This window comes from Callithrix jacchus, chromosome 3 (genome assembly GCF_049354715.1).
Source record: "Callithrix jacchus isolate 240 chromosome 3, calJac240_pri, whole genome shotgun sequence".
NCBI classification, from domain to species: domain Eukaryota; kingdom Metazoa; phylum Chordata; class Mammalia; order Primates; family Cebidae; genus Callithrix; species Callithrix jacchus.
The window spans coordinates 53,205,582-53,232,494 of NC_133504.1; the positions used below are offsets into that span (position 1 = coordinate 53,205,582).

Consider the following 26,913-nt stretch of genomic DNA (forward strand, 5'->3'; position numbering starts at 1 on the left):
AATTCCTCCAACCCCCAACACACACCCAATATTCCTGGTCTAAGCCTGGTTCTGAAGACCCATTCCAGATGAAAGGACCATAGTATGTGTCTCGTGTATCTACAGTGATTATCATTCACTTATCTGACATGATTCAAATTATCTCACTGCCTTCCATTTCTTTAGGCAGCTACACAATACCCTTCAGTAGAATGTATCAAGACAAAGGATCATTTTGAAAAGTAATGATTATAAAATGATCCTATTTTCAAAGCAGAGACTGAACATCTGCTGTTGCCACACATTCCTCCATCTTGAATACATAAGAATTTCTTTTTTTTTTGAGATGGAGTCTCGCTCTGACACCCAGGCTGAAGTGCAGTGGTGCCATCTCAGCTCACTGCAACCTCCACCTCTCAGGTTCAAGTGATTCTCCTACCTCAGTCTTCCATATAACTAGGATTACAGGTACATGCCACGAAGCCCAGATAATTTTTTCTATTTTTGGTAGATATGGGGTTTCACCATGTTGGCCAAGTTGGTCTCAAACTCTCGACCCCAAATGATCCACCCACCTCAGCCTCCCAAAAAGTGCTGGGACATGAGAATATTTCATAGTCTCCACTTTCCCTGCAGAGTTTAATAAAGCTTTCGTTATAGCTGAGTATTCCCACTAAGTTTCTGCCACTCCTTCCCACCAATTCAATTCCTTTAATTACTTTGCTTTCAAGGAAAACATTTTTTAAAAATCTATCTCCACAAAAAGGTATAAAAAGGAAAAAGTAAACCCATTCACTGACAATTCTTATATATGCTTTTGATAGTAACATAGAGGAGATTCATTTACCGGTACAACTGTCATTCTTATTAAAATACAGAAACAAAAATAACCTTGAAACTGTATACTTGATAATATAACAGTGATATGTCTTATCTTTAAGAGATATATAATAATTTATGAAATGCTATAGTGTCTGAGGTTTGCTTCAAATAATCTGGGAGGTGGAAAGCTATAGTAGACTAAAGATGTTTTTTATTAGTTAAAATTGTAAGCTGCTTCTTACGAAGTTCTTTCTACATTCGTGTAATTTTAAATATATTCAAACACTCCCCACAGACATATAAGAAGTCAGCATACTATAAATAAAAATGTTTTGGGTCCATGTAAATGGCACCTAATTAAATTAAAACTCCACATAAATAACTGAAAAACAGTATCATGAACACACCACCGCTATCTAACGATGAATCTGGGAACCATATATGGGAGGGAGGTGCATTCTTCACATTTTATGACAGAATGCTATGATTTCTAGGAAGTCATATATAAAGTGCAAACTCTTCCCAAAATCCAGGGAGTGTGGTTGCTCTAACTATTGCTGACCTTCTCAGAGACTTAAGGCCTAAAACCAGGAGTGGGGGTTAGCATTCAAATAATGAATAGGTTTTTACTGTTCTACACTTCAACTTTACAAAGTATCAGCAGTCATTTCAAAGTATAGTACTCCTTCATTTTAACATGAACATTTTAAAAGTTTTGTTAATTTGGTATGAGTAACAGATACCTTGTTCTTTTAATTTAGGGAGCAGTTTGTCTAAAACCACCATTTTGCCACTGTTAGTTACTAAATGCATATCTGTTGTATAAGGAGGACCAGGTTCTGCTCCATCAAAGAGATATGGATGATTACAGCATTTTCTCAACTGCATCAGGATGTTCAATAACCTCATTTTGTCCATCTTGCCTGCTGAGTTGAGTATATCTATATCCTTCATTAATATCCGAGTATACCTATTCAAAGAAGAAAAATATTTTAAGAGCTCAAATGTTCCTTGATCCATCGCTGCCACTTTACATACTTAATCGCCTTCCCCAGTGGAACCCTCAAATACCTATAAGAAACTATTCATCAACATCTACGTATGGTTAAGAATTTAACATCTGTACCCTCTTTCTTTTTGTTTCCAATTTTCTTTATTGTCCATAGTGTTCCAATGTTCATACTTATGCCTTGGGCCTTGAGGATATTACTTTTTTTTTTTAAGTACAAAAAAAGTTTCCTTGGGTAGATTAAAACAAAGCAGTAAGTTATAACATTTTTAAGTAAGCAAAACTTAAAAAAAATGTTAGGTGTAGTTTTTTGCAACAGAAAGTGCCACTATTCAACTACAATATACCCCGTAGCTAGTGCAACATTTAGGTAAGAACCCTAAGGTCTGAGAAGAGAGGAAGAATAATGAGATAGTAGGCATGATGATGAGAATAGAATGAATAAAATGTGATTAAAACATACATATAAATACATGGGGGAGGGAGATTTGTCTATGAGACAGGTTGGTGAAGCTACAGTCCTAAGCTAAGGCCAGATTATAAAAAATCTTGAATGTATACTGAGAATTCAGAAATTATTATGCAAGAATAAGTAATTTGAGCAACAAAGTTTTAGGCGCCTTGGATCCTTTGAACAAAGTAAGTTCAAAGGCAATCTCTGCTTAAACAACAAGGCAGACCTTTCCATCTCAATTCTGATATAAAGTTCACTTGTGTTTTAACTAAAAAAGATTTGTCTTCCCTTAGCATTAACTCGTCTTAGTTCTGTTTTAGAGATATCCAAGGTAAGCCTATTACCTGCTACCCTTTTAAAAGTTTTGAAGACATTTAGGACTGACCAACTTCTACAGATAACCTTTTACTCAGATAACATGCCCAGCTCTCTAGATGATATTAAGTCCTTTAACCAAACAACCCTGGCCTCCTGGAAATACTTATTCAAAATTTAAGTATCCAATTAAATATACTTGAAATATAATGAGACCAGTAAATAGAAGGGTAGCTATATTTATTTCCCTCCTTTGAACACTACACTTACATTAAAGTTAACAGTATCTTTTTCTGCAGCCACTTTACACTGACCCAAGTATTTATGAACTTCCAAGTCAACCGTATGTCTCCCGTACTGTGCTATCACAGTTTCCTTTTAGAAAACCCAAGTAGATGGCTTCAGGTGAACCCTATTCAATTAAATCCCAATTCTAATGTTGGATTCATAAGTCTTCCATCCTGATTCTGTCATCTAATAGGTTCAAACTTTCTGTAACGAATTTAATGATCAAGCCCTATACTACATGACAAAAAAACCTTTCAGGTTGAGTTCAATCCAGCAAACTGGAATTCCATGAAAACACAAATTAGGAAAACAAAATACAAATGAAATTTAGGGAAGAATCAATAGTGCTATCAAATACATCTGAGAACACATACCATTCTCTTTGCATTTTGCTGAGACCTACATAGATTTTTACTTCCTTCTTTGGAGGCAAACTCTTTTCAACATCAGCCTTAATTCGGCGAAGGAGGAATGGACGCAAAACCTTAGGGCAAAAATAAATAGGTAATAACAATATTCCACATAAGGTCATTTTTCAGAATCTCAGAATTGCATATAAAATATATAAAAAAGAAATTTCTGTGTGCATATCAAGTGATTTTTAGGATTTCTCCTTGCAAATACAGTCATATCTCAGTGTCTGTGGGAGACTAGTTCCTCTCTTTGAATACCAAAATCCACAAATGCTTGAGTCCCTTATATAAAATGTAGTGTTTGCACATAACCTACAAACATCCTCCCATACACTTTAAATCATCTCTAGATTACTTATAATAGTTAATAGAATGTAAATGCTATGGAAATAGTTGTTACACTATACTGTTTAGGGAATAATGACAAAGAAAAGGTCAGTATGTTTAACACAGATGCAACCATCCATTTTAATCCTTTTTGGGGGCAAATATTTCCAATCCACAGTGGACTGAATCTATTGATGTGGAACCTAAGGATATAAAGGGCTAACTGTATATAATTTGTGACTATTGGGTTCCAAGATCATTACTTATTCAATACAGGTATACCTCAGAGATAGTGTAGGCTCAGTTCCAAACTACCTCAATAAAGTAAGTCATGTTTCCCAGTGCAACTGACTTATGTTTACACTATTAAGTGTGCAACAGCATTATGTCTAAAAGAAAAACAACATACATACCTTAATTTAAAAATACATTATTGCTTTAAAAATGCTAACAAAGTGAACCCATGCTGTTGGAAAAACGGTGTTGACAGACTTCCTTCACACAGGGTTGCCACAAACCATGTATTTGTTTTGCAAAATCAATTTTTTTAAAAAAATGCAGTATCTGTGAAGCACTGCAAAATGTAATAAAATGAGGTGTGCCTATATATATTATTAGTATATACTTGTTATACTACCATAAAATACTAAAAACAATAGTAAATTTTTAAAACAGTCTTTTTAACAATTCATTGCCTTTCAGGTCTAAAACTAGTTACCTGCATGCAGACTGTATAATGTTGCTTAAGAATGGGCCAGTGTCTCATTAAGATCTCTTTATGGTTAGTGTTTAAATTTACTGCCCTAACTTACGGAAGGAATATGAAAGTATATAATTCAATAAATGACTGTACAGTGTTACAAATTTTATTCAAGTACTGTAAAAAAAAACTCATGTAATTACACTAAATTGAACACTCTTGAAATCCTTTTTGTGTCCCTTCCAGTCACTATCCCCTCCTCATTTCCTTCCCAAGAGAAAGCAATATTCTGACTTTAAGACACCATAGACTAATTCTGACTATCAGTTTTAACTTTATATACATGGATTCCTTTGATATACACCCATTTATATCTGGTTGCTTTTATTAAACAATAAGACATTTCAACGTTATATGCAGTAGTTCACTCATTTTCATAAAACAGTAAGTTTTTAAATTACTCATACAACTAAAAATATCCTTTTTTGTACCTTTGTTCTATTTACACTGATTTTTTAAAAATACTATTATCACAAAACGAATTAGATGTTAGTGAGAAAAATAATCAGCAACACCTCTCTAATATCACCATGTAGAAAAGCTAGTTTAGCCCTAGTCAACAAGCAACAGCAACTGCCAGATGTGTAAGTGAAGGCCTTTACCCTGACTGGCGCTCTTCTAGCATTTTCCAGCTAAATTCAACTAGATAAACTCAGGTGTAACCCACAAGAAACCATCCAGTCAACCCATAAATTCTGGGGTTGTTAACAAAATATATTAAGTGTTTGTGGGGTAGGGGAAATAAGGGGTTCTAAGATGTTTTGAAGGGTAGGGACATAAGGGATTCTTAACCGTTAAGGGGGGTTATTAAGATATTTGGGGGGTGGAGGAAATAAGGGGTTCCTTTGTAGCATTAGATAACTAATACATAAAATAAGAGTTATCTCATTCCTAAGCATATCCATACTGACTTCTAAATCTTCCTTTCATTATAGGAACACAGGTGTTATTGTAGAAACTTCAGAGTAAAGATCAGGACAAAGTAGAGAGATAGCTACAAGACCTCTTCTCCCTGACTTGAGCAGCATTTTTAAAATGCCCTGTGAACAAAATAGTTTCCAAATCTGGTTGATTCTGCTGTGTGGACTGTTCATTTGCTTTACCTAGATGTACCTTCATATTAAAGGAAAGCCAAGAGCAGTGGAATAAGGAAAAAAAATGCATGAAGAAAAATCAAGTTCTTCTGCCTTCTTTTCTACCCCCAATATTACACATAACACTATAAAGGGAGTGCTTAGATGCTTGAATGCCATCTGAATTGAAATAAAGGTAGCTAGGAAATTACTACCTATAATATTTAGCAAAACTCTCAGTATTTAAGAATTTTAAAGTACCTTATACTGAAATATGTGAACACTCATGAACTTAAATTTTTTCCCTGTTTAAATAACCACTCTAACCAGGCATTGTGCCAGGTATACAAAGACATATATATCCTGCTTACAAATAAATATATATTTATGCTTACAATCCAGTATGGAAAACACTTGTGAATCATCTAAATAACCTCTGCAAAGTCTTATAACGTTAGAATGCTCAGATTATTAAAGATAGAATACACAGAAGAGCACCTAGGCCAGCCTCAGCCTGGGTGGGTCAGTGGAGGTGATGTCACTGAGTCTCGGACTAGGTATTATTAGTAAAGAAACCAGGAAAAAAAAGATTCTAGATGTAGCAAAAACAGATTAGAATTAGCACAATGTTTATAGAAAACTAACAGTGGAGTCAGTAATCTATCAAACTAAAGCTCAATATATGAAGAAATAAAACAGATGCCAAAGAACGTGAAAAAGGTTAGGCCATGGAGGGTCACAATTTTGTCCCCCAGGGGACATTTGCAATGTCTAGAGATATTTTTGGTTGTCACAACTGGAGGAATGTTACTACCGGCATCTAGTGAGTAGAAGTGTCAGGGATGCTATTAAACATACCACAATACACAGGACAACCACGTTCTCCCCTCTTTCCTTACCCCTAAAAGACATACCCAGACCAAAATGTCAAAAGAGGCTGAGAATTCCTAAGTTAAATAATTAAGGGCTGTATGTGACATTCTTATAAGCTCCTGGTCAGGTATTAAAATACCTGACCAGGGTATTTTAATCTGGAGTCTGTTAGAGAAGTTTCTCTACCTACCAACTTTTACTTGTAAACTAGGAAGTCATAGGAAGCTATATGTAGGCACAAAGCCATACAGCAAAGCAAAAACATACCATCTCTGCTCATAATGCAATATTAGCAGTTGCTTATACACAGTCACTAGATTTAAGAAAAAACAGATATATCTTTAGCCTTTTCAAAAGTGAACCTGTTAGATTCTTCCATGGAATAGAAATGGAACTAAGTTTTAAAAACTTGTCTATAAGGCTGGGCGTGGTGGCTCACACCTGTAACCCCAACACTTTGGGAGGCCAAGGCAGGCAGGCTGTTAACTTGAATTCAGAAATTTGAGACTAGCCTGGGCAACATGGTCAAACACTGTCTCTACAACAAACACAAAAATTAGCTGGGCATGGTGGCAGGTGCCTGTAGTCCCAGCTACTCTAGATGCTGAGATAGGAGAGACTGCTTATTGCAGTGAGCCAAGATCATGCCACTGCACTCCAGTCTCCAGTGAGACTCTGTCTCAAAAACCTGTCTACATTATTATGCAATTCTTCTTTCCCCCACTGTACTTTTTATAACTACAAGAGATTACTTTTTCCTTTAAGTCAGGATTCCATTCTAGGTTCTAACACTGAAACAACCACACATCACCCCCTACGTTGATTGTAAGATGTAACAATTAAGCGGCAGAATTCAAACAGATCTGATTCTTAAGCCATTGTGCTTTTTGCTTACAGGAAAATAATCTACTAATTTAAACCTCTAACCTTTTTCCCATCAGAAATATGCTTTAGCACTACTCCAAAATACTTACCATATGAAGCCTCTCAACTAGCTTTTGATCCCCAAGGCAGTTGTTTGTATCAAACCAGGAATCAAAGTCCTAGATTAACAAACAAAAAATATAGTCAGGTCAGAGATGATATTAACAAACACCCTATAATAACAGATAATAAAAATGATTTCTAGAATTAGTATATTTGAATTGTAATCCCCCCCAAAAAAAATCACTTAGTCCAACCCCATTTTTTATGTGTCATTATTACCAACTAATTTTAAAACAAAGTTTAGAAACCATACTACCTTCTAAACATTCTTCTCGAAAACATCAAAATAACAAGTTTCACGCTGAGAGTTGGAAAGCATATTCTACAGAATCAGAAAATATTCTTGAAAAATATCTTTCAAGTTTCATAAAAGCTTTAAAATTAAACCATTTTGTCATTCTCTAAGACCATTCAGACTACTCAAATACAAGGTTACAGAACAATGTCAATTTTAATCAAACTTACTGAATTAAACTGAAATTACCAGCATTTCATTAATATTTGGTTAGGATTTCAACAAGGACAGTTTCCCTAACCTCATCTCTTGAACACATGGAGTTCTTTTGTTGGTTGGTTTTTTTTTTTTTTTTCTTTTGAGACAGAGTTTCGCTCTTGTTGCCCACATTGGAATGCAACAGCATAATCTCAGCTAACTGCAACCTCTGTCTCCCTGGTTCAAGCCATTCTTCTGCCTCAGCCTCCCAAGCAGCTGGGATTACAGGAGCCTGCCACCACGTTCAGCTAACTTTTTGTATCTTTAGTCGAGACGGGGTTTCACCATGTTGGCCAGGCTGGTCTTGAACTACTGACTCTGGTGATCTACCTACCTCGGCCTCCTAAAGTGCTGGGATTAAAGGAGTGAGCCACCATGTCCAGCCTGAATACATGTATCATATGTGTGCTTTGTTTTTGAGTAAACATAATCTTAGAATTCACTGCTATAACTAAAGCAAATGAAAGTGTCAATGTAGTAAGAAAAGGGAATTACCTCAAAAACATCAAAATATGTAAAATCAAAACTAAACTGCTTTTGGAGTTAGTTTAACAATCTTTTTACAACACAAAATCTTTCTTCTTTTAAAATAATCTTCACAGAACAAACCAAAATTAATACCTTTTTATAACTTAATTGTACAAAAACATACTAATGTGGAGCTCTTCAAATCTCCCTAATACACACAATACGCCAGCTAGGCAAGCAAAGCTTCAAAAATAAAAGCTGGTACAGCAATTAAAAAAAAAGAAAAACCCTGCAATTATTAATAGCACAAACTCTTGACATAGTTATCACATTACTATTAACAGTTCAAACAACTAATTCACCATTGCTATCATTTCTATGACTACAAATAATCCAAAAAGATTAGGTTCTATTTGTTTGTTAGACTAAAAGAAATGCCAGACAGACTTCACTGTATTTAACAGTCATCCTTGGGACTTAGAACATAAGCAATGTGAGGTATACAAATCACTTCAGGAATACATTTAGCAGCACCTTAAAAACACAACCAGTCAACCTAGAGCCACTGAAACAAAGTCAGGCCAACATGATTTACCAAATAGGAGTGATAATTTATGCCATTTCAGAGAGAGAAAACAATGATTTAAAGTAGACTGAAGCCTGGTGTGGTGGCTCACACTTGTAAACCCAGCACTTTGAGAGGCCAAGGCAAGCAGATCACTTGAGGCCAGGAGTTTGAGATCAGCCTGAACATGGCAAAACCTGTCTCTACAAAAAATACAAAAACTAGCCGGGCATGGTGGCACATACCTGTAATCTCAGCTACTCAGAAGGCTGAAGCACAAAAATCGCTTGAACCCCCGAGGTAGAGGGTGCAGTGAGCCAAGATCACACCACTGCACTTCAGTCTGGTCAACAGAGTGAGACTCTGTCTCAAAAAATATATATAACAACAATAATAAAGCAAGATTAAAACCAAAGGCAAAAAAGTACATTCCCATTATACAGAGACAACCTAGTAGATAACACCAGGCTAACTATGTAAATACAAGCATGAAAAATTAATGATAATCTCAAGCCGTGCTATAAAAAGCAAGCCACTTTTATTACAAAAATACATAGCACTAAACAAAATATTATTAGCCAGAAAGCACCAGGAAATACTTACATCTGCAGAATTAAACACGTCTGGCAACAAAAAGTTAAGAAGTGACCACAGCTCATGCAAGTTGTTCTGAAGAGGTGTTCCAGTTAATAACAGTCTATTTGTAGTCTTGAATTCCCTCACTATTTCTGACAACTGAAAGAAAAAAAACAAATATACCATTATAGTAGTCTGCATATTGCACTAGTTAGAATAGCAAAGACTTGGAACCAACCAAAATGCCCATCAGTGACACACTGGATAAAGAAAATGTGGCATGTATACACCATGAAATACTATGTAGCCATAAAAGAGAATGAGTTCACGTCCTTTGCAGGGACGTGGATGAAGCTGAAAGCCATCATTCTCAGCAAACTAGCACAGAAACAGAAAACCAAACACTGCATGTTCTCACTTGTAAGTGGGAGCTGAAAAACAAGAACACATGGACACAGGGAGCAGAACATCACACACCAGGTGCCTGCGGGGTGTGGGGGAATAGGGGAGGGAGAGCATTAGGACAAATACCTAATGCATGCTGGGTTTAAAACTTAAATGATGGGTTGATAGGTGCAACAAACCACCATGGCACATGCATACCTATGTAACAAACCTGCACATTTTACACATGTATCCCAGAACTTAAATTAAAAAAGAAAAATATTCTGCATTTTAATCAAATTCTTACGTGAAGGCTTTTCACATCTAAGTATCAAATTACCTTAGATTTTTCATTTTTGATCCTGTGAGCTTCATCTATTACTAAGTATCTCCAATTAAATTTTTTGAACACAGACTTCTCTTTAATAAGCATTTCATAAGATGTTACACATACATCCCATTCTCCTGGTAATAAAACGTCTCTGACAAAAGCAGCCTGTGTAACAAGAGAAAAAAATTACATCACACAGAAATAAACTAGACATGAAATTTACTAATGACAAGTAATCTAGTATGTAAAAGGAGGTGGGAATATTAAAAAGGAGTGGAGTAGCTACATTATGTAAACATTTAGAACCAGCTTTCCTAAGATTAAAGTAACTTCATGAATCATTTAAATGTCAGAACCATTGAGTTTTTAAAAACTGACAAAGTTAATCAGTGCAAAATTCAACAGAATTAAAATAGAAAGACTTTAAGTGTCTTTCCACAATTCCACCAGATCTGGAAAATCTTGAGAGAGAGGTTTAGACAAGAAAAAGAGGGGCATTTTAACATAAAGAAAGGAAGAGGACAGAAAGATAGTTAGCATTAGTAGCCATTTCATTCCTTTCAGGTTTATAAATGTATTAACACACTGCTAATAGTATTACTTTGCAGGTAAGAAAACTGAAGCAAAGAATGGCTAAGTAATTACCACTCTCTGGGCCCCAAAACAAAACAACTTGTTAACTTAAAATACCCAACATAACTAGAAAGGGAGAGAAAAAAAATCTAGCTTATCACTCACAGCTAAATGAAGGGTAAAACAAAACAAGTACACAGCCGTTCAGTAGAGTCTGAATAAATTTCAAATCTGAGCTTTATATTCTAATGTTATTATTTCCATCTCTTCTTCCCACAAGGATGATGTCAACTGATCAAAATTTTAACTTATTTCGTTAGATATCATAACAAATCATCAAATTACTGTAATTGACTCAATCTGCCTTTAAAAACTATAATCCTATTACTATTACCACTACACACATTAATCTAAAAATGTGGCTCCTTAAATTTCCAACCACCTCACATTTCAAAGCATCTTTTAAAAACAAGAAAACACTTTTAAGAATGAGAGCAAAACCAATGATTTTAAACAACCACTCCCAAAAGGGAGAAAAACAAACTATATTCGTACAGCTTTCTGCAGTTTCTAACATCTTCCCAATAGAATTTTCGTGTTTTTTTTTTTTTGAGACGGACTCTCATTCTGTCACCCAGGCTGGAGCATAATGGTGCAATCTCGGCTCACGGCAACCTCCACCTCCCAGGTTCAAGTGATTCTCCTGCCTCAGCCTCCTGAGTAGTTGGGACTACAGGCACATGTCACCATGCCTGACTACTATTTTTGTATTTTTAGTAGAGACACGGATCCACTATGGCAGCCAGGATGATCTTAATCTCCCGACATCGTGATCCACCTGCCTCGGCTTCCCAAAGTGCTGGGATTACAGGCATGAGCCCACCATGCCCATCACTTCATATGATTTTATCCACCAAGACAACACTACATTTGTAAATACTAGTATTTGCAAAGATCCCGTCTCTTTTATCCTTCTCCCGCTATACCCATACCCAAGCCTGAAGTCAAATTATTTTAACATCAAAAATGTAACGAAATACTAGAAACTTACTCGTTGTTCTTTATCTCCTATCAAACAAACAGATCTAAGTGTTGGTACCCATCTCTTGAATTCACTCATCCAGTTGTGTAATGTAGACTTAGGAACCAAAACCATATGAGGACCAGGAATGTTTCTATAATGTTTCATGTACCCAAGAAGAGAAATTGTTTGAAGAGTCTTTCCTAGGCCCTGAAAGATTTCAAAATAACCACAAAGCAATGAATAACCACAAGAACATTATTTCACAATTATACCTCCATATGTAAAAGAAATGCTACATATTTTCAATAGTTAATAAATGGCAAAAACTTAATATAGGTGAAAGTTTGTAAGTGTTATGTCATATAATCTTCACAAATCTCTAAGGGAAGTATTATCACTCACATAAGGCCCAAACAGTTTAAGTGACTTTCTCAAAGCCATCTAGCAGAGCTAGCATTGAAATGCAATTCTTTTGACTTTGTACTTTCTCCAGCCAATTAAATGTTTTAGCACCAGAACAATAAAGAAATAAAATATTCATTACATAACTAGTAGTTAATAAGAGATAAAATGTCTTTTAAGAATTGTACAAGCTTATGGCCTATTTCAACTTTATTATTGTTTTTATTGATGCTGTTATCTTCAAGAGGTATATGGCAGAAGCTGATGCTACTTAGCTGTGTAGGGAAAATCTATTCTCAATACAAATTTTCATCATCCATGAAATTTTTCCCTTCAAACGAGCATCTCTTGTAAGATGGAAACGATTTTTAAAATAAAGACAAAAATCAAAAAAAAAAAAGTTCTGAAAAAATATTTATCAGCTGTAAACAATTAATGATCTCACTTGTGTTTTACAGAAGTGGAAGAAAATAAATCATTGTACTACAAAAGTCATCCAAAAATATGTTTCTCAAAATGGATTGTTTTTAAATTTATTGTATTTTCACAGACGGAGATTTCTCACAATTCAAGTACAGATCACACTTATGCAACTAAGGCAAGCTGCTTATACCAGTTTCAGAGCGATCAGTTTGCTAACAGTTCTAGACTCTAAGAAACAAAACTGTGTTATATACTTTTATCAATTTAATATATCAGATATTTTAAATATCTGAACATACCCTTCAAAAAACTACCAAACACATACCATTTCATCTGCAAGGATACCGTTGATGCCATTCTCATACAAGGAAATGAGCCAATTTAATCCTCGGACCTGATAATCTCTCAATTTACCCCATTTTACATCTAAGAACAAAAGAAAAGCACAATACGAATTTTAAGAGAAGAAATACAAGGCAGTCTCTTTCATGTATGTCTACACATATCTAGTGACTTCATTTTCATTACTGAAGGATTCTTGAACAATAGGAACTCTGCATTTACAAAATACTAGAGGTAGTTGCCATGGTCTGAAGTGAAAGACAACCAAGTCCAGGAAGAATGACTGTGGGCATCAGAGTACCCACTCCAGTAACTCAGTTCTTAAGTTACACATACAGATTCTTTGGGTGTTTTATTTTCTTTCCATTAAAACAAAGGAAATAGGTTATTCCTAAGTTACTTTTCCAATATATCTTATACATTCCAGTGTACTCTCTTCTTTCAAGGTATACTACTTATTTTGCTTCCCAGAATAATTATTAAATATGCATAATAGTCATCTGATTTCTTTTCATATGTACACAGTGTACCCCCATCTCCTTTTGAAAAACACCTGAGATAAAAAAAAAAGCTAATTAATAAACAAATACATGACACAAAAAAGTGAAAACTAATATAAAAACATTAGATGATAAGTAAGCAAATGTCTCCATGAAGTACCTTTTTAAAAATAAATTAGTTTTCTTATCTGGAACAAATATAAAACAAAACCATCTCTAGTTTTACATATACCTCAGGGCAATAACAAACACAATGACATTTTATATAATTTTGAAATACAGCTCTACTATCATATAATATGCTATCATCTCCTTCAAAAGCTGAAGTTTATTTCACAACCAATAAATATCTAAGATTACTACAAATTTGCTTTACAAATAGTAGCCAACACAAATCCAAAACATTAATCAAAGGAGGTCTCGAAGGGCAACTTTTTAAAAAAATCAAGTGTGTCTAACATACATGATGGAGAGTCTTCAAATCGCGTGCAAACATTGGTTGCTTTGGAGCTCTCTGTTAATAGTTCTTCATCTTCCTCTTGCTCTGTTCTACGGTGTCGGTAACTGATAAGTTGAAAATAAAATCACCTGATTTAAGTTTTGGCTTTAAAACAGCTACTATTTCAACATAATAGTCAAGCAGCTGACCAAGATTCCACAAAATCACAATTTTTAACAGGCATCAACCAGTGAACAGTAGAAAATACGGAAAAAACTGGCCAGGCGCAGTGGGGCTCTTGCCTGTAATCCCAGCACTTCGGGAGGCCGAGGCAGGAAGATCACGAGGTCAGGAGTTCAAGACCAGCCTGATCAACATGAAGAAACCCCATCTTACTAAAAATACAAAAATTAGCCAGACATGGTGGCGCGTGCCTATAATCCCAGTTACTCAGGAGGCTGGGGCAGGAGATTCACTTGAACCCGGGAGGCTGAGGTTGCAGTGAGCCAAGATAGTGCCACCGCACTCCAGTCTGGGGGACAGAGCGATACTCCATCTCAAAAAAAAGAAAAAGAAAAAAGAAAATATGAGTAAATTTAAATCTGAAATGTTTTAAATAATTAAAATATACATTGTTATTAAAATACAGTAGTACTGTAGACTAACCAGAACCCAGTAAACAGAAATATAATAGTCAAATTTCAAGAACTATGTAGTCAGAAAAATCTCATTATTTGTACTTTAAAGTGTACCTTTTTTTTTTTTGAGAAGGAGTTTCGCTCTTGTTACCGAGGCTGGAGTGCAATGGCGTGATCTCGGCTCACCGCAACCTCCGCCTCCTGGGTTCAGACAATTCTCCTGCCTCAGCCTCCTGAGTAGCTGGGATTACAGGCTCGCGCCACCATGCCCAGCTAATTTTTTGTATTTTTAGTAGAGACGGGGTTTCACCATGTTGACCAGGATGGTCTCGATCTCTTGACCTCATGATCCACCCGCCTCGGCCTCCCAAAGTGCTGGGATTACAGGCTTGAGCCACCCCTTTTTAAAAAATCTTTTTGCCAAGGGAAAAATGTTCCAGAAACTACATTTTTAAAACTACAACTTTGAGCAAAACCTGCAGCATAAAAACTCAGAAATTAAAGCAGTGATCAGGGATTCATCAAAAAGCTTTAAAAATACACATCTAAATTCTACATCCTAAGAGAATCAGATATACCCCCTTAAAAACTGGTGTTTCTCAAGTTTAATACTGCCAATGAATGTCTAAAGGGCTCAGTTCAGTCATACTATTAATACTTATCCCCCAGTTCTGACACTTCCAATGTGACACTTTCATACATCCAGCAAATATTTTCAACTTATTTAGAAAAAACAAGTTATTCCTCTATTGAGGCCCCTGAATCTAATTTATAACTTCATTCAACCAAAACTACATGCTTGGTAAAAGGATAAGTGGCCTTCCAAGACAGAAGCAGCAATCCTCAGAAATTCAGGGGCCTTATTTTTATATATGCTTCTAATCAGAACATCCTAGTCTTATTCCTTCTACTCCTCTGCATTCTGAGCCTATGAAATTGAGTATAAAGATCTACTTCCATCCCCAGTTTATTCTCCATAAACTGGGAGATAATTTTAACATTATTTTTATAAAATCTCCTTCACGATTATTTTCAAAATGCTTATTACAGTTGTAAAACTCAAAATTAAAGCTGAGGTCTGCTTTATTGTTAAAAATTGAACATAATTCTGAATAACTAGAAGAAAAAAAAGGATTTTTGGCCATGCATGGAGGCTCACACCTCTAATCCTAGCACTTTAGGAGGCTGAGGTGAGTGGATCACTTGAGGTCAGAAGTTCGAGACTAGCCTGGCCAACTTGGTGAAACTCCATTTCTACTCAAAATACAAAAATGAGCTGGGTGTGGTGGCGTTAGCCTGTAAACTCAGCTACTCAGGGGCTGAGGTACAATAATCACTTGAACCCCAGAGGCAGAGGTTGCAGTGACATGATATCACACCACTGCACTCCAGCCTGGGCAACAAAATGAGACTCTGTCTCAAATAAAAAGATTTTAAAAAATGTATTCTTGATACTCAGACAGTAGTCACCCTCATTACTTTAGGAAATTAGCTTCCCATTTAAGATGGTTTTAAGAGTAAAGAAATCTGTTAACTAGGACTCTTCTTCCCCAATAACACTATTGAATAGATCAAGACGAACAATTTATTATGTATTTCCAACAGAATCGTTTTTCTTATTAAAAAAAAAAGATAAATTAGGATAAAAAAATAGAAAAGAATAACACAATTGTTTCTTTTTGTGACATCATACTGTCTATCCCATAACGGTATTCATTACAGTAGTTTCTAGTTTCATGCCATGACACTGATATTTAAGTATCTGCAAAATTCTGATGTCTGAAACATTTTAAACACAGCTGAAGTGCAAAGTTGTCTCTTACAAAGTTTCCTAAGTATTAAAATAGTGCTTTGGTCACAATGAATAAGAAATAAGATATACTGGATGAGTGGAATATGCAAAATAAAACATATTATGCTTACAACAATAATCCCTTCAAGATGAAGATCATACTTCCCTCTTACAATAAACTGTGTAGTGAATTTAACCTTGTTGCTATTTCTTCTTCTAGATAATCTTTTATATTTTAATTGCTAATTAGTTTTCACTTGGGAATTACACAAAGCTATTTCAGGGAGCCAAGATAGCCCTAAATCTACTATTACTAATTAAACATCTTAGTTATCCAACCAGAACGCAAATTCTAAAGAATTCCCAAATTCAACATGTAAGAATTATTTTCGCCACCAAAGAATGGCATACAACTTGACACTAGTTTATATAAAAACAACTAAGTATGCAACAAAAATTTTAAACAAGCTGCTGTGACCTAAGTCATCACAATATCCCACACACTAGACTTTAAATAAAATACCGTCAATATGTGCATGTGATACAGGTACCTACAGCACACCGAAGTCAGATCCAAATTCAAGTCTGGATCATTCTTACTATTTCAATGTGATGTTCAGCCACTTAACCTCAGCCTTTGTTTCCTCTCTGAGGAATGACGTGACATCTAAATTCCATACTCAATGATTGTTACAATTCATAACCTATATAATGCTATAAAAAGTAAGGCGTTACGCACATTTTTTCTTTTTTTTTTTTTTGTAGTGATGGGATCTCCCTATGCTGCCCAGGCTGCTCTCATATTCCCAGAGTCAAGCAATCTTCCCACCTCGGCCTCCCAAAATGCTGGATTATAGGCAATAGCACTGCACCCTAACAATTATGCATATTTTTATATGCTTATACATTTATGGCTAAAGCATGCCAAGCCAAGCAGGGCCTAATAAATAATGGCACTAAAATAATTTTTTGAAATTACAGTTATCATAAAAGTGACTTTATGCCTCTACCGAATACTATCAAAAGTAAGTTTCGTTGAACTAAGTTACTCACTCGCCAACTGATAGTAAGTTCTGCTTCTCATCTTTTTTTATTCGTGGGCGCCCTGGTTTCATCTTCAAAGGTGAAGTTGGAGTCTTCTGAGCAGCAGGTTGTATAAAATGTGCAAAAAGTTCTGTCTGCTTTAATAAATATTCAAATCTATTTGCCCGGTCAGTTTGCTGAAATAAAAAAATTAAGATACATTTTATCAAGGTATCCATTAAAACTCCAGAAATCAAAGTTTCAGCATGCCTCCACACAATGAACTCAGCAAAAACAAAACAAAAAAAGAACTACAGATACATCCAACAACATGGATGAGTTTCAAAAGCACTATGCAAAGTCAAAGAAGCCAAATACAAAAGAGTACATGCTGTATGATTCCACTTAAATGAAACACTAACTAGTGATAGAAAGCAGATCAAAAGTGGCAAGGAGGCAGGAGCAAGAACTGATTGCAAAGGAGCAGGAGCAAATTTTTTGGGGATGATGGAACTACTCTGCATGATGATTGTGACAGTATTTAAGTAACTGCATATTTCCTAAAACTCACTGAATTACAAACTTAAAATTATTTTATGTCAATTAAACTTCAACATAGTTGATTGGAACAATTTTTAAAATATTAAGAGGCATTGTGCAATACAAGTGAATTTATTCAGAAGCAGGTAAAAATGCATTGGTCATTCATTAGTCAGGCTGTGACAAGTTTTACAAAGGTATTAGGCTTGATATTATTCCTCTTTCATATCTGCAAGCTGCTCCTTTGAATGTTCCCTAATACCAAGAGAATGGAAGAAATTTACTTGGACCAAAAAAAATGTAAAAGCTTTGAAGACAAGTTTTCATAAAAATAATAAAATTGAGAGCCTAAAAATTTAGGCAGCCTTTATACAAAAAAAAAAATAATAGTTTGATGAAACCAAGAAGACAAGAAAAGCTCAAAAAACAGAGAAACCAACTACCCAACATCTCTGTCTATAAATATTTAAAATGTCAGTTTTGGAATGAATTACAAAAAGACATTTTACCTAGCCCAGAAGTATCCAAATGTCATAATATAAAAACTACACATTTTTAAAAGGAACACAATCATTTTTCAAGGTCACAACAACGTAAAAACTGAAGCCCAATTTGCTGTTAGGAAGGCACATGGTTATAGTGTTTCATTGGGTCACAAATGACCAAATGGATCTACACAATAACAACACCGTGAACATGCTAGAACCTAGTAATGTCCTACACATGACAAGCCTCCGTTGTTTATGTTTTTCAAGATTACAGACTGTTTTAAAGTACTGAACAAGATACATATGTGAGTACATATTTTACATAATTACATTTCTTAATTTATATATAATGAAAGAAAAGCAAAGAGCATGCAACTAGAAGATGTTAGGACTGAAAAAATACTAAATTATTGTAATTTTGTTTGGACTCAAGATAAACTGCTTGAGAGAAGGTTAAAATTAAAATGTCTTGACGGAGAAAAACTAACAAAACATAAAAGCAGAAATAAGAGTATGATTAGGAACCTGAAAGAAATCACTTATAAAATCAAATGGAGATTAAAGTGAATAGCCTTGGACTAGCTTCTTTCTCTGAGACAGGAAGAAATGATGTAGGACAGTAGAGGCTATGTTTCAAAGAGAAAGAAAATAAAGACAGGCCTGCAATTCTTTATGGAGGAATATTGAAAATGATGGCATGATAGAAATGGAGCAGAAAGACTGATCAGAGCGGACACATTTTAGAATGGCTAAATGAGATTGACAGGCAATAAATACTCAACGTTCAAGAAAATAAAAACCATAAATTTATTCTGACACCAATAAGCACTATTACTTAGTTTTCTGAAGTAGTACTCAGCTTTCTGTGTTCAAGAATCAAGAGTGGATAGTGAACTTATCTATGGTTAGGAACTAACAGATGACAAGGTAGCTTGCTTAGAAGAAAACTGTTCAGATGAAGATCACAATGTCAAAAAAGAAAATGATGGTGGGAGACTAAAAAACCTGGAAGAAAAGAGAAGAGTTCCAATAAAGACCACTAAGAAAATAAAAAGCACTGTAGAGAACCACTGAAAAAACCTCCATTTTATAGTCAGATTCGTGTCATAAATATAATACTTTCCAAAAATGTTAAGAAACCTGGAAGAGGCCAGATCATAAGAAAGAACGCAAATAAAGAAGCATAAAATAACCCATGCAGTAATAGAAAAATACTGAACTAGGGTGATATGGAAAAGGGAATGAACTCATAAGTAAATTTACTATTAAAAGGTATGCAGTACTGTCATGGACATCTTAAGTACACCTGAAGAGGAACTTTCTTTCATTAAGGTAACACTAAAGTATGTGAAGTAAAAATTGAGTATACCTGAAGAGGAACTTTCATTTCTTGAGGTAACACTAAGGTATATGAAGTCAAACTTGTGAATTCAGTTTTGGATATTCTCAAATAAGAGGTACGAATAGGATTTTAAAAGCAAAGGAAAATACTGATTACAGGCTTCTGGGCTAGAGGTTAAGTATTTGAAAGTATTTCGTTAAAGATAGCAGGTGAAAACCAGTAAGAATCAAACTGTCTAGGAAGAAATGTTCAAAACTTAACAGGGAAGAACAAAGAAATAAAAAAGCAAAGAGGATGTCATCAAGGGAAAAAGTGTCTTACAAGGTAAGTCAAGACTTCTGAAGAGTGGTCAACAATGTTAAGCACAAATCAAGAAACTAAAACTAAAACTAAGCCTCAGAATTGGCAATCAGATTCACCAGTATAGTGCTAGTGTCAGAATCTAAACTGTAAAGGGTTAAAGCAGTATTAAAATATGTAGACTGTATTCAGTTCAAAGTAGTATTCACTTTAAAAAAGAGTGGCAAATATATTTTTTCCTAAGTTTGATAGCAAAAAAAAAAAGAGACAGTTTATACATATGTGACGAATCAAATCTAAAAATGTACCATTTATAATTTACAGTGTTATATGTGCTGTGCATATTATATGTGTACATAAATTACATATCATGACTTTTGAAGCTATTTATTCAAAATATTTACTGATTTGGAAGAGAAAGTCAAAAGACAAGAAAAAAAGTATGTTTTAAAAAATATGTAGTATCTGCTATATGCCAGCTATTGTTCTGCTGAAGATAGACAGATTAAGATACTGTTCCTACCTTAGAGGAGCACACTGTGTAGTCCTTTTCTTAATATATTGTTATTTTAACTTTTAAGATTTCAACACAATTAAATGAGTTCAATCCATATAAAGCATTCAGAAAAAGTCCTGATACAGAGTAAGCATTCACTGTTAGCCACTGTTACTATTAGTAAAACTGAATTTAAATTTAAAGCTCTGTGGTGGTACTGTTTAAATCAAGTCATAGTTTTGAGAGGTTTCTTAGAAGATACGGGATGTGAACTGGGACTTAAATGACTCCAGTATAATGTCATATTATTTTTGTAAAGATTCCATCTATAATATAAAAATGCTGTAAGCAAGAAGCATATATTTGTTCTTTGTAACCAGGAGAGTACAATGCTAGCAAGGTGCAGAAGAAACATATACTGGATAAACTATTCTGGTTCTCACCTCACTTCCAAAGTTAAATTTTTAAAGGTATTGTTACCGTAACTAGATAATGACATTATGTTAATTCACACAATATTTTCATTTGGTTTACACAGGCAAATAAGATATGGAAGTTACAGTATTCTATGTTACTTACACATATTTCAAATGGGTATTTGTGCCCTCATTGTAAAAATTAAACAGATATTGCTACGGTTTGACTGTGCTGCCGTCCAAATCTCCTGTGTTGTAATTTAATCCCCAATGCAACAGAGTTGGGAGGTGGGGCCTAATAAAGAGGTGATTAGGAAAAACTTTCTGTCATTATCTCAGGAGGTGGTTAGTTATCACCAGAGTGGGCTTGTTATAAAAGAAAGTTCAGTCCTGTCTTGCTCTCTTCTCTTGGTCTTCTTCCATACAATGACACTGCGAGAATGCTGGCCTTGACACTGGACTTTCCAGCCTCCAGAACTATTAAGAAATAAATTTCCTTTCTTTATAAACTACCCAGTATGTAGTATTGTTATAACACAAAATGAACTAAGACAGATGTTTAGTACATTTAATCACCTAACAAAAAGTGTTCCTTACAGACTATTCATAAGCCTAGAACATACCATTTTTTCTTCATAAGTAGGATCTGGTTCTTGGATTTCTTTTTGCTTTCCAGGTGATGTATCATCAAATACTTCCTGGTAGGAAGAAAAAAATTAAATAGAATTGTTCTTCAAAAATTTTAAACATACCATTATAAACCAATTTCTGCCCAAAACACATTTTAAATAATATATTCTCACCAAAATTTCCTAGAAACTTAAATCATTGTCATCTAACCTAACAGAAAAACTGATAAAATTAAACACCATGGGGATAATAACCTATTTAACCCATATATATACACACCCACAAACACACACACACACACACACACACACATATACTGTATGGGTGCCAAGATTAGAACAAGATTATCTTCACCATCCTAAAAGAAAACTACATTTAATACAATCTATTTCTCTTTTTTTGTAATTACCATGAAACCAAATTAAATAGTTGTGCAAAAAAAGTTCCCTTTTTATCATAAAACTACAGTATCTGCTGTGCTACTACACAAATGTAAGCAAAGAAATCAGGATTAGTCAACCTGATTTCCATCTTCTGGAATATTACAAAAAATTTATCTCACAGCCTAAACTGAATAACTACAGTCTGATTCCTAAACTAGTAATAAGTATGTTATTTATCCTGACATTCATGTCACAAGCAACAAAAATCACCAACTTATATACTGTCAAGTTCTGTTCATCCATTAAAGAAAAACTGGCAGAAGTATAATCTTCATTAATGATACACAAATCTACGCTTGGCAATACATGCTATAATATAACTATCCGTGACTAAAAAGTTGTGGGGAAGAGACCTGGTATGGTACTGGAACAAAAGGTAAAGGACCTTCAGGCAAGCCTTACTTCATCGCTAAGACCCTTGGCACTTGTGTGAACTTACGTTCATCATAAATCTCTGGTGTCCATACCTAAGTGACAATGCCACCTACCCAGTCGTTTACAAAATTCCGAAACGCCATGAAATGCAACATACAAAAATAATAAAATGTGCTTTCCAATGGTTGTCATTATTTCTTCCATAGTTTAAAAAAAAAAAAATCCCAGGCATCTGGACATCATTATCATTATTGGCAAATAGGTGGTTATTTAATCAGTCTAGTCAATAGAGATGAGGATCAACACAGAAGAGTTCCACATTGCCAGAAGAATAACTAAAAAACAAGTTGCTCCACTGACCTATCAGTATCAAGCAAAAAGAAAAAAAGTAACTGAATATATAGGAAGGCTGTTTCTGAGAAAATCAGCTTTGTCACACACACAAAAAAATTCATGAATGCTGTATATTCTGTGCTTTTAGAAAAACACCTTAGATCACTTTCAAACAAGAAAAAAGCATTTATAGAATATTCATTTTCCAAGTGCAAAACAGATTAAGTTGTGACATATATTAGGCATGTGTGCAGAAACTGTCTTTATCAGTGAATTGCAGTGATTCTGAATTTTGTTAAACAGAAAACAGACTGACAGTACATTTTAAGAGAAACACACATACACACACTACAATGTGAAAAGAAAAAAATTAAAATGAGTCAGTGATAAGGTGGATGAAAACTAAAACTCCTGGTCCAATACAGGGCCGCACAGTGGCAGTGCGAACTGTGAGTTCGCTGAGTTTCAGGAATTACTCAAGGTGATGAGGACAACTGATGACAGAATAGTACATGAATTAAACACTATGGTTCCAACAGCTTCCTCTGAAGGAAAAATTGATGCCAGCCAAAACTGTAAACAACTTTATGAGTCTCTGATGGCAGTTCATGCCAGTAGAGTCAGAATCATAAAAAATTGTATAGCCCAGACCTCAGCAGTAGTAAAAAAGCTCCGAGAAGAGAGAGAAAAGAATTTGGACGATAAAGCAACTTAGGGAAGAACAGAAAAAGTTTGTTATGAAGATTATGGAATCAGGGAGCTCTTGTAGATGTTACAGCTCTACTTCTTCATTTTCTTTCTGAGGGAAAAGATTCAGATACCGACATCCCCAAACCCAGAAGCTATCGCAATGGATGCAGTCAGAACTGAATGTTTAAGAAGTGGTAAATGGTATGAGCTGGAAGGTGTATAATGAATGCTGCCGAATTCATTTCAAGCCTCCAAAGAATGAATGAATAAAGAGATACTTTTTTTTTTTTTTTCTAAAGGACCAGGTCATCTCATAAGAGCTAAGCATAACAGACATCAACAGGGCAGGCTTCCTAGGATCATTTCTGAGCCAACAGTCCAAGACCTTTTGTTGATTTCTGCCCCACTTAGCCAAGACCGCAAGTATAAATAATTCCGATAATTATGGAGAAATCAACTGCTATTTTTATACTGATTCTGTTAAAAAAAAAAAAATTGTAACTATTAAAATAATTTTCTGAAAACAAAATAAAATTCCTAATATTTCTATACTAGGAAGGTAAAAAAGACTATGGTATTCAATAAATTCAACTGCCAATTTTTTTTTGGTAAGAACACGACAGAGCAAGATACGTGAGAAAAGGCTCACTTTTAAAGGCAGATCCGAGTTTTATTACAGGTTCTGCCTACCAGAACTCTATTTCCCCATCAGGCAAATGAAAATATCACTAATTTAATACGGTAGTGATAATATCTATACTCATTTTTAAACTTTAATTCCATTTTCATTTAAAATAGCAACCTCAAGTCAAAATACTTTAGGCTCAAAACTACTCTGCATTCAGATACTAAGACATTTATTTTGCCGGGCGCGGTGGCTCACGCCTATAATCCCAGCACTTGGGAGGCCAAGGCGGGTGGATCACGAGGTCAAGAGATCGAGAACATCCTGGTCAACAAGGTGAAACCCCGACTCTACTAAAAATACAAAAATTAGCTGGGCATGGTGGTGCGCGCCTGTAGTTCCAGCTACTCGGGAGGCTGAGGCAGGAGAATTGCTTGAACCCAGAAGGCGGAGGTTGCGGTGAGCTGAGATCGTGCCATTGCACTCCAGTCTGGGTAACAAAAGCAAAACTCCATTTCAAAAAAAAAAAGAGAGAGATATTTATTTTTCCAAAATTTCGATGGCAGACCCTTTTGAGAAACTGAGGAAAACTATAAACAACTTTTTGTAGAGAACTGCACATTTACACACAACTGCTTTGTGTCTCCGGTTTTCAAACTCCTGAAGCCTTGAAACAGGAATCCAAGTTAATGAGCCCTGGTAACCCGAAAGAACCATTTCCTTAAGAGAAAAAAAAAAGGCAACACAACATATTTTAATTTGAAAGAAATCTTAACCACTGAAACCTGGTAGGTCCTACAGGACCTACCAGGAGTTCCTACGTCAATAAACCTACCCTCACCACCAAAAGTTCTTTAAAAGATTACTAACATTAATGTTACTTAACTACCCAAACACAGCTACTGTGCCACTACCCTACCATTTCCTTACCTTACCGTATAATAATTCTGCATCAAGACCCATCTTCGGAACAGTATTATTTTCATTCTAAGGATAGGAAAATCCCATAAAGCTTTGGGCTCCGACTTACGAAGTATCTCAAAACATGTCGAAGGCCAAGAACAAAAATTGGAAGGAGCAATTACTTTGTTCCCAGATATCGCAAAGCCTGGGAGCATATCCAAGAGATCCGCCTGGCAGCTCCCCCATCTTTCCAGCCCCCTCAGTACTGTCAGCATCCTTTGGCCAACCCAAACCCAGAAGTCTCTCGGCAGCGACTGGTACTAATTTTTTTTTCTTCTTAAGGCCAGAAGCTAAAGAGAAAAAGTGCCAGATTGAGAGCCTATCAACTGCGCCTGGTTCTCTAATTCATTCATACACTTATTTATCCCCCCTAAATTAGATGGGGATCCGAGACAGCTGCTGCTGCCTTGGTAGCTTCCCTCCCAATGGAACAGTGCCTGGGAGGGGCCTCCTCTCCCTTCACAGAAGCAGCTGCGCCCCGCTTATCCCCACTGCGCACTCGGCCATCCAGCTCTCGCCATTGTTTCGGCCCAGAACAGATACCGCCCCCGCAAGGACCGGGAGGAAGAAAAGGAGGCCCAAGTCCTCGGACGCGCTTTTAAATGCCTCCTTCACCCCGCCCGTGCATCCTGCTCCGAAGCAGTCATCTCCCCGCCCTTCCCCGAAGTTTGGTGTAAAGTAAAACCCAAATTCAGAGATAGGAGTGGGAATTGCGGGAATCTAGAGGAAAAAAAAAAAAAACGGATGGGTTCCCCTGGGCCACGGTGACCAAGAACATCTGTTCACTGAGGGTGTTCGAAGATTTGTCAAGATTCACCAAAGAGACAAACAATTCAAATGTGAGAAGCCGGAAATCCATTTTGCTTGGCCGAGTAGGTTAACAACAAGGGAGCAAGAGTGAGAGCACCACTTCTTATCCACACTGTCTGAGACTGAGTCTGGTGCAGAGAGAGAAGCCAGGCTCTGCGTCCGATCGCCAAGATTCGGCGAGGGAACCGGCTCCTCCTCCCCGCTGCGCCCGCTCCCCAAGCCGCAAGCCGCCCTCACCTCCATCTCCGCGTCTGCGGAACCTGCGCTGGCCGCAGACGCAACCGCCTGCGCCGCGACGCCCTCAGGGCCGCCTTTGTTGCTGCTGTTGCTCCCGCCGCTAGCGGCCGAGGCTGCTGGCTTTGAAGGCGCGCTCTCGGGAGGCGGGGGTGGCGGAGGCTCTGCCGCGGAGGACATGATGTTCCGTCTGCGTCACCCTCTGCTGCCAGAGGCCGGGTCTGGCGGGGATGGACGGGGAGGCCTAGGCCTGGGTGGCTACGTCGCAATAAACTGGTGGAGGAGCGAGACTCCCACCCGAGCGCTCCCCCGCGCCGCGCCTCCGCGACGGGCCCGAGCCGGGATCAGGAGCTGCACACTCTTAAGTCGTTCTGCTCTTCCGCGGGGCTCTGGGTTCCACCGACGCTTACCTTACGGCGGGAATCACCTCGACGAGGGTGGGCGGGGCCAGACAGGTCACTGAGGTCAAGGAAGGCGGGCTGATTTAGAGGATGGGGGAGGGTTGAGGGAAGGGAAAAGGAAAACGAAAGACAGACTGAGGCTGGGAAAACGCTTCACCGCCTCCTCTTCCTCTGGTAGATACCTTCTATCTCGCCAGCATTCGGGACAACTACCTACGCCACCGACTTTCAACCCTCGCGAGATTCCCTATTGGCTCACTGGCTGGGTCCCGGGCGCGCATGCGCATGCTGCTCTCCTTCCCTCTGGCCCCTCCTCCTCCGGACCTCTAGTGGTCTCGAGAGAGAAGAGTGGGCGGGACCTCGAGGGATCCTCAGAGACGTAGCTTAGTGCGTGGGCTTCCTGGTAGGACGCGAGCTCAGTGTTTTAGGAGTCCGTAACGGCTTACGATTGTCGCTGTGTCTTCTGGGCCTGGCTAGGGTCGGAGGGACCCGGCCGAGGTGGGCGGCACTTCCTGAAAACTTCTCTTGGTCTTGCGCTGCCCATTCAAACTTGG

General features: G+C 36.7%; 1 protein-coding gene across 2 annotated transcripts in view; it reads right to left on the reverse strand.

The window, feature by feature from the left end:
* Positions 1-26,570, reverse strand: part of SMARCA5 (SNF2 related chromatin remodeling ATPase 5) — a 43,007-nt gene extending 16,437 nt beyond the window's left edge. Inside the window, exons 1-11 of one of the 2 annotated variants that reach the window (XM_078366465.1) lie at positions 26,369-26,570; positions 21,479-21,553; positions 17,304-17,470; positions 13,845-13,945; positions 12,865-12,965; positions 11,742-11,921; positions 10,127-10,282; positions 9,430-9,561; positions 7,288-7,356; positions 3,242-3,351; positions 1,545-1,771 (exon numbers count right to left, since the gene is read on the reverse strand). In XM_078366465.1, the coding sequence (XP_078222591.1) occupies positions 1,545-1,771; positions 3,242-3,351; positions 7,288-7,356; positions 9,430-9,561; positions 10,127-10,282; positions 11,742-11,921; positions 12,865-12,965; positions 13,845-13,945; positions 17,304-17,470; positions 21,479-21,481 (1,246 nt within the window). In that variant the 5' untranslated portion in view covers positions 21,482-21,553; positions 26,369-26,570. Of the gene's footprint in view, positions 1-1,544; positions 1,772-3,241; positions 3,352-7,287; positions 7,357-9,429; positions 9,562-10,126; positions 10,283-11,741; positions 11,922-12,864; positions 12,966-13,844; positions 13,946-17,303; positions 17,471-21,478; positions 21,554-25,961 lie in introns of both variants that reach the window. The other variant, XM_002745320.6, reaches the window with a different exon arrangement.
* Between the last annotated feature and the right edge of the window lie 343 nt (positions 26,571-26,913).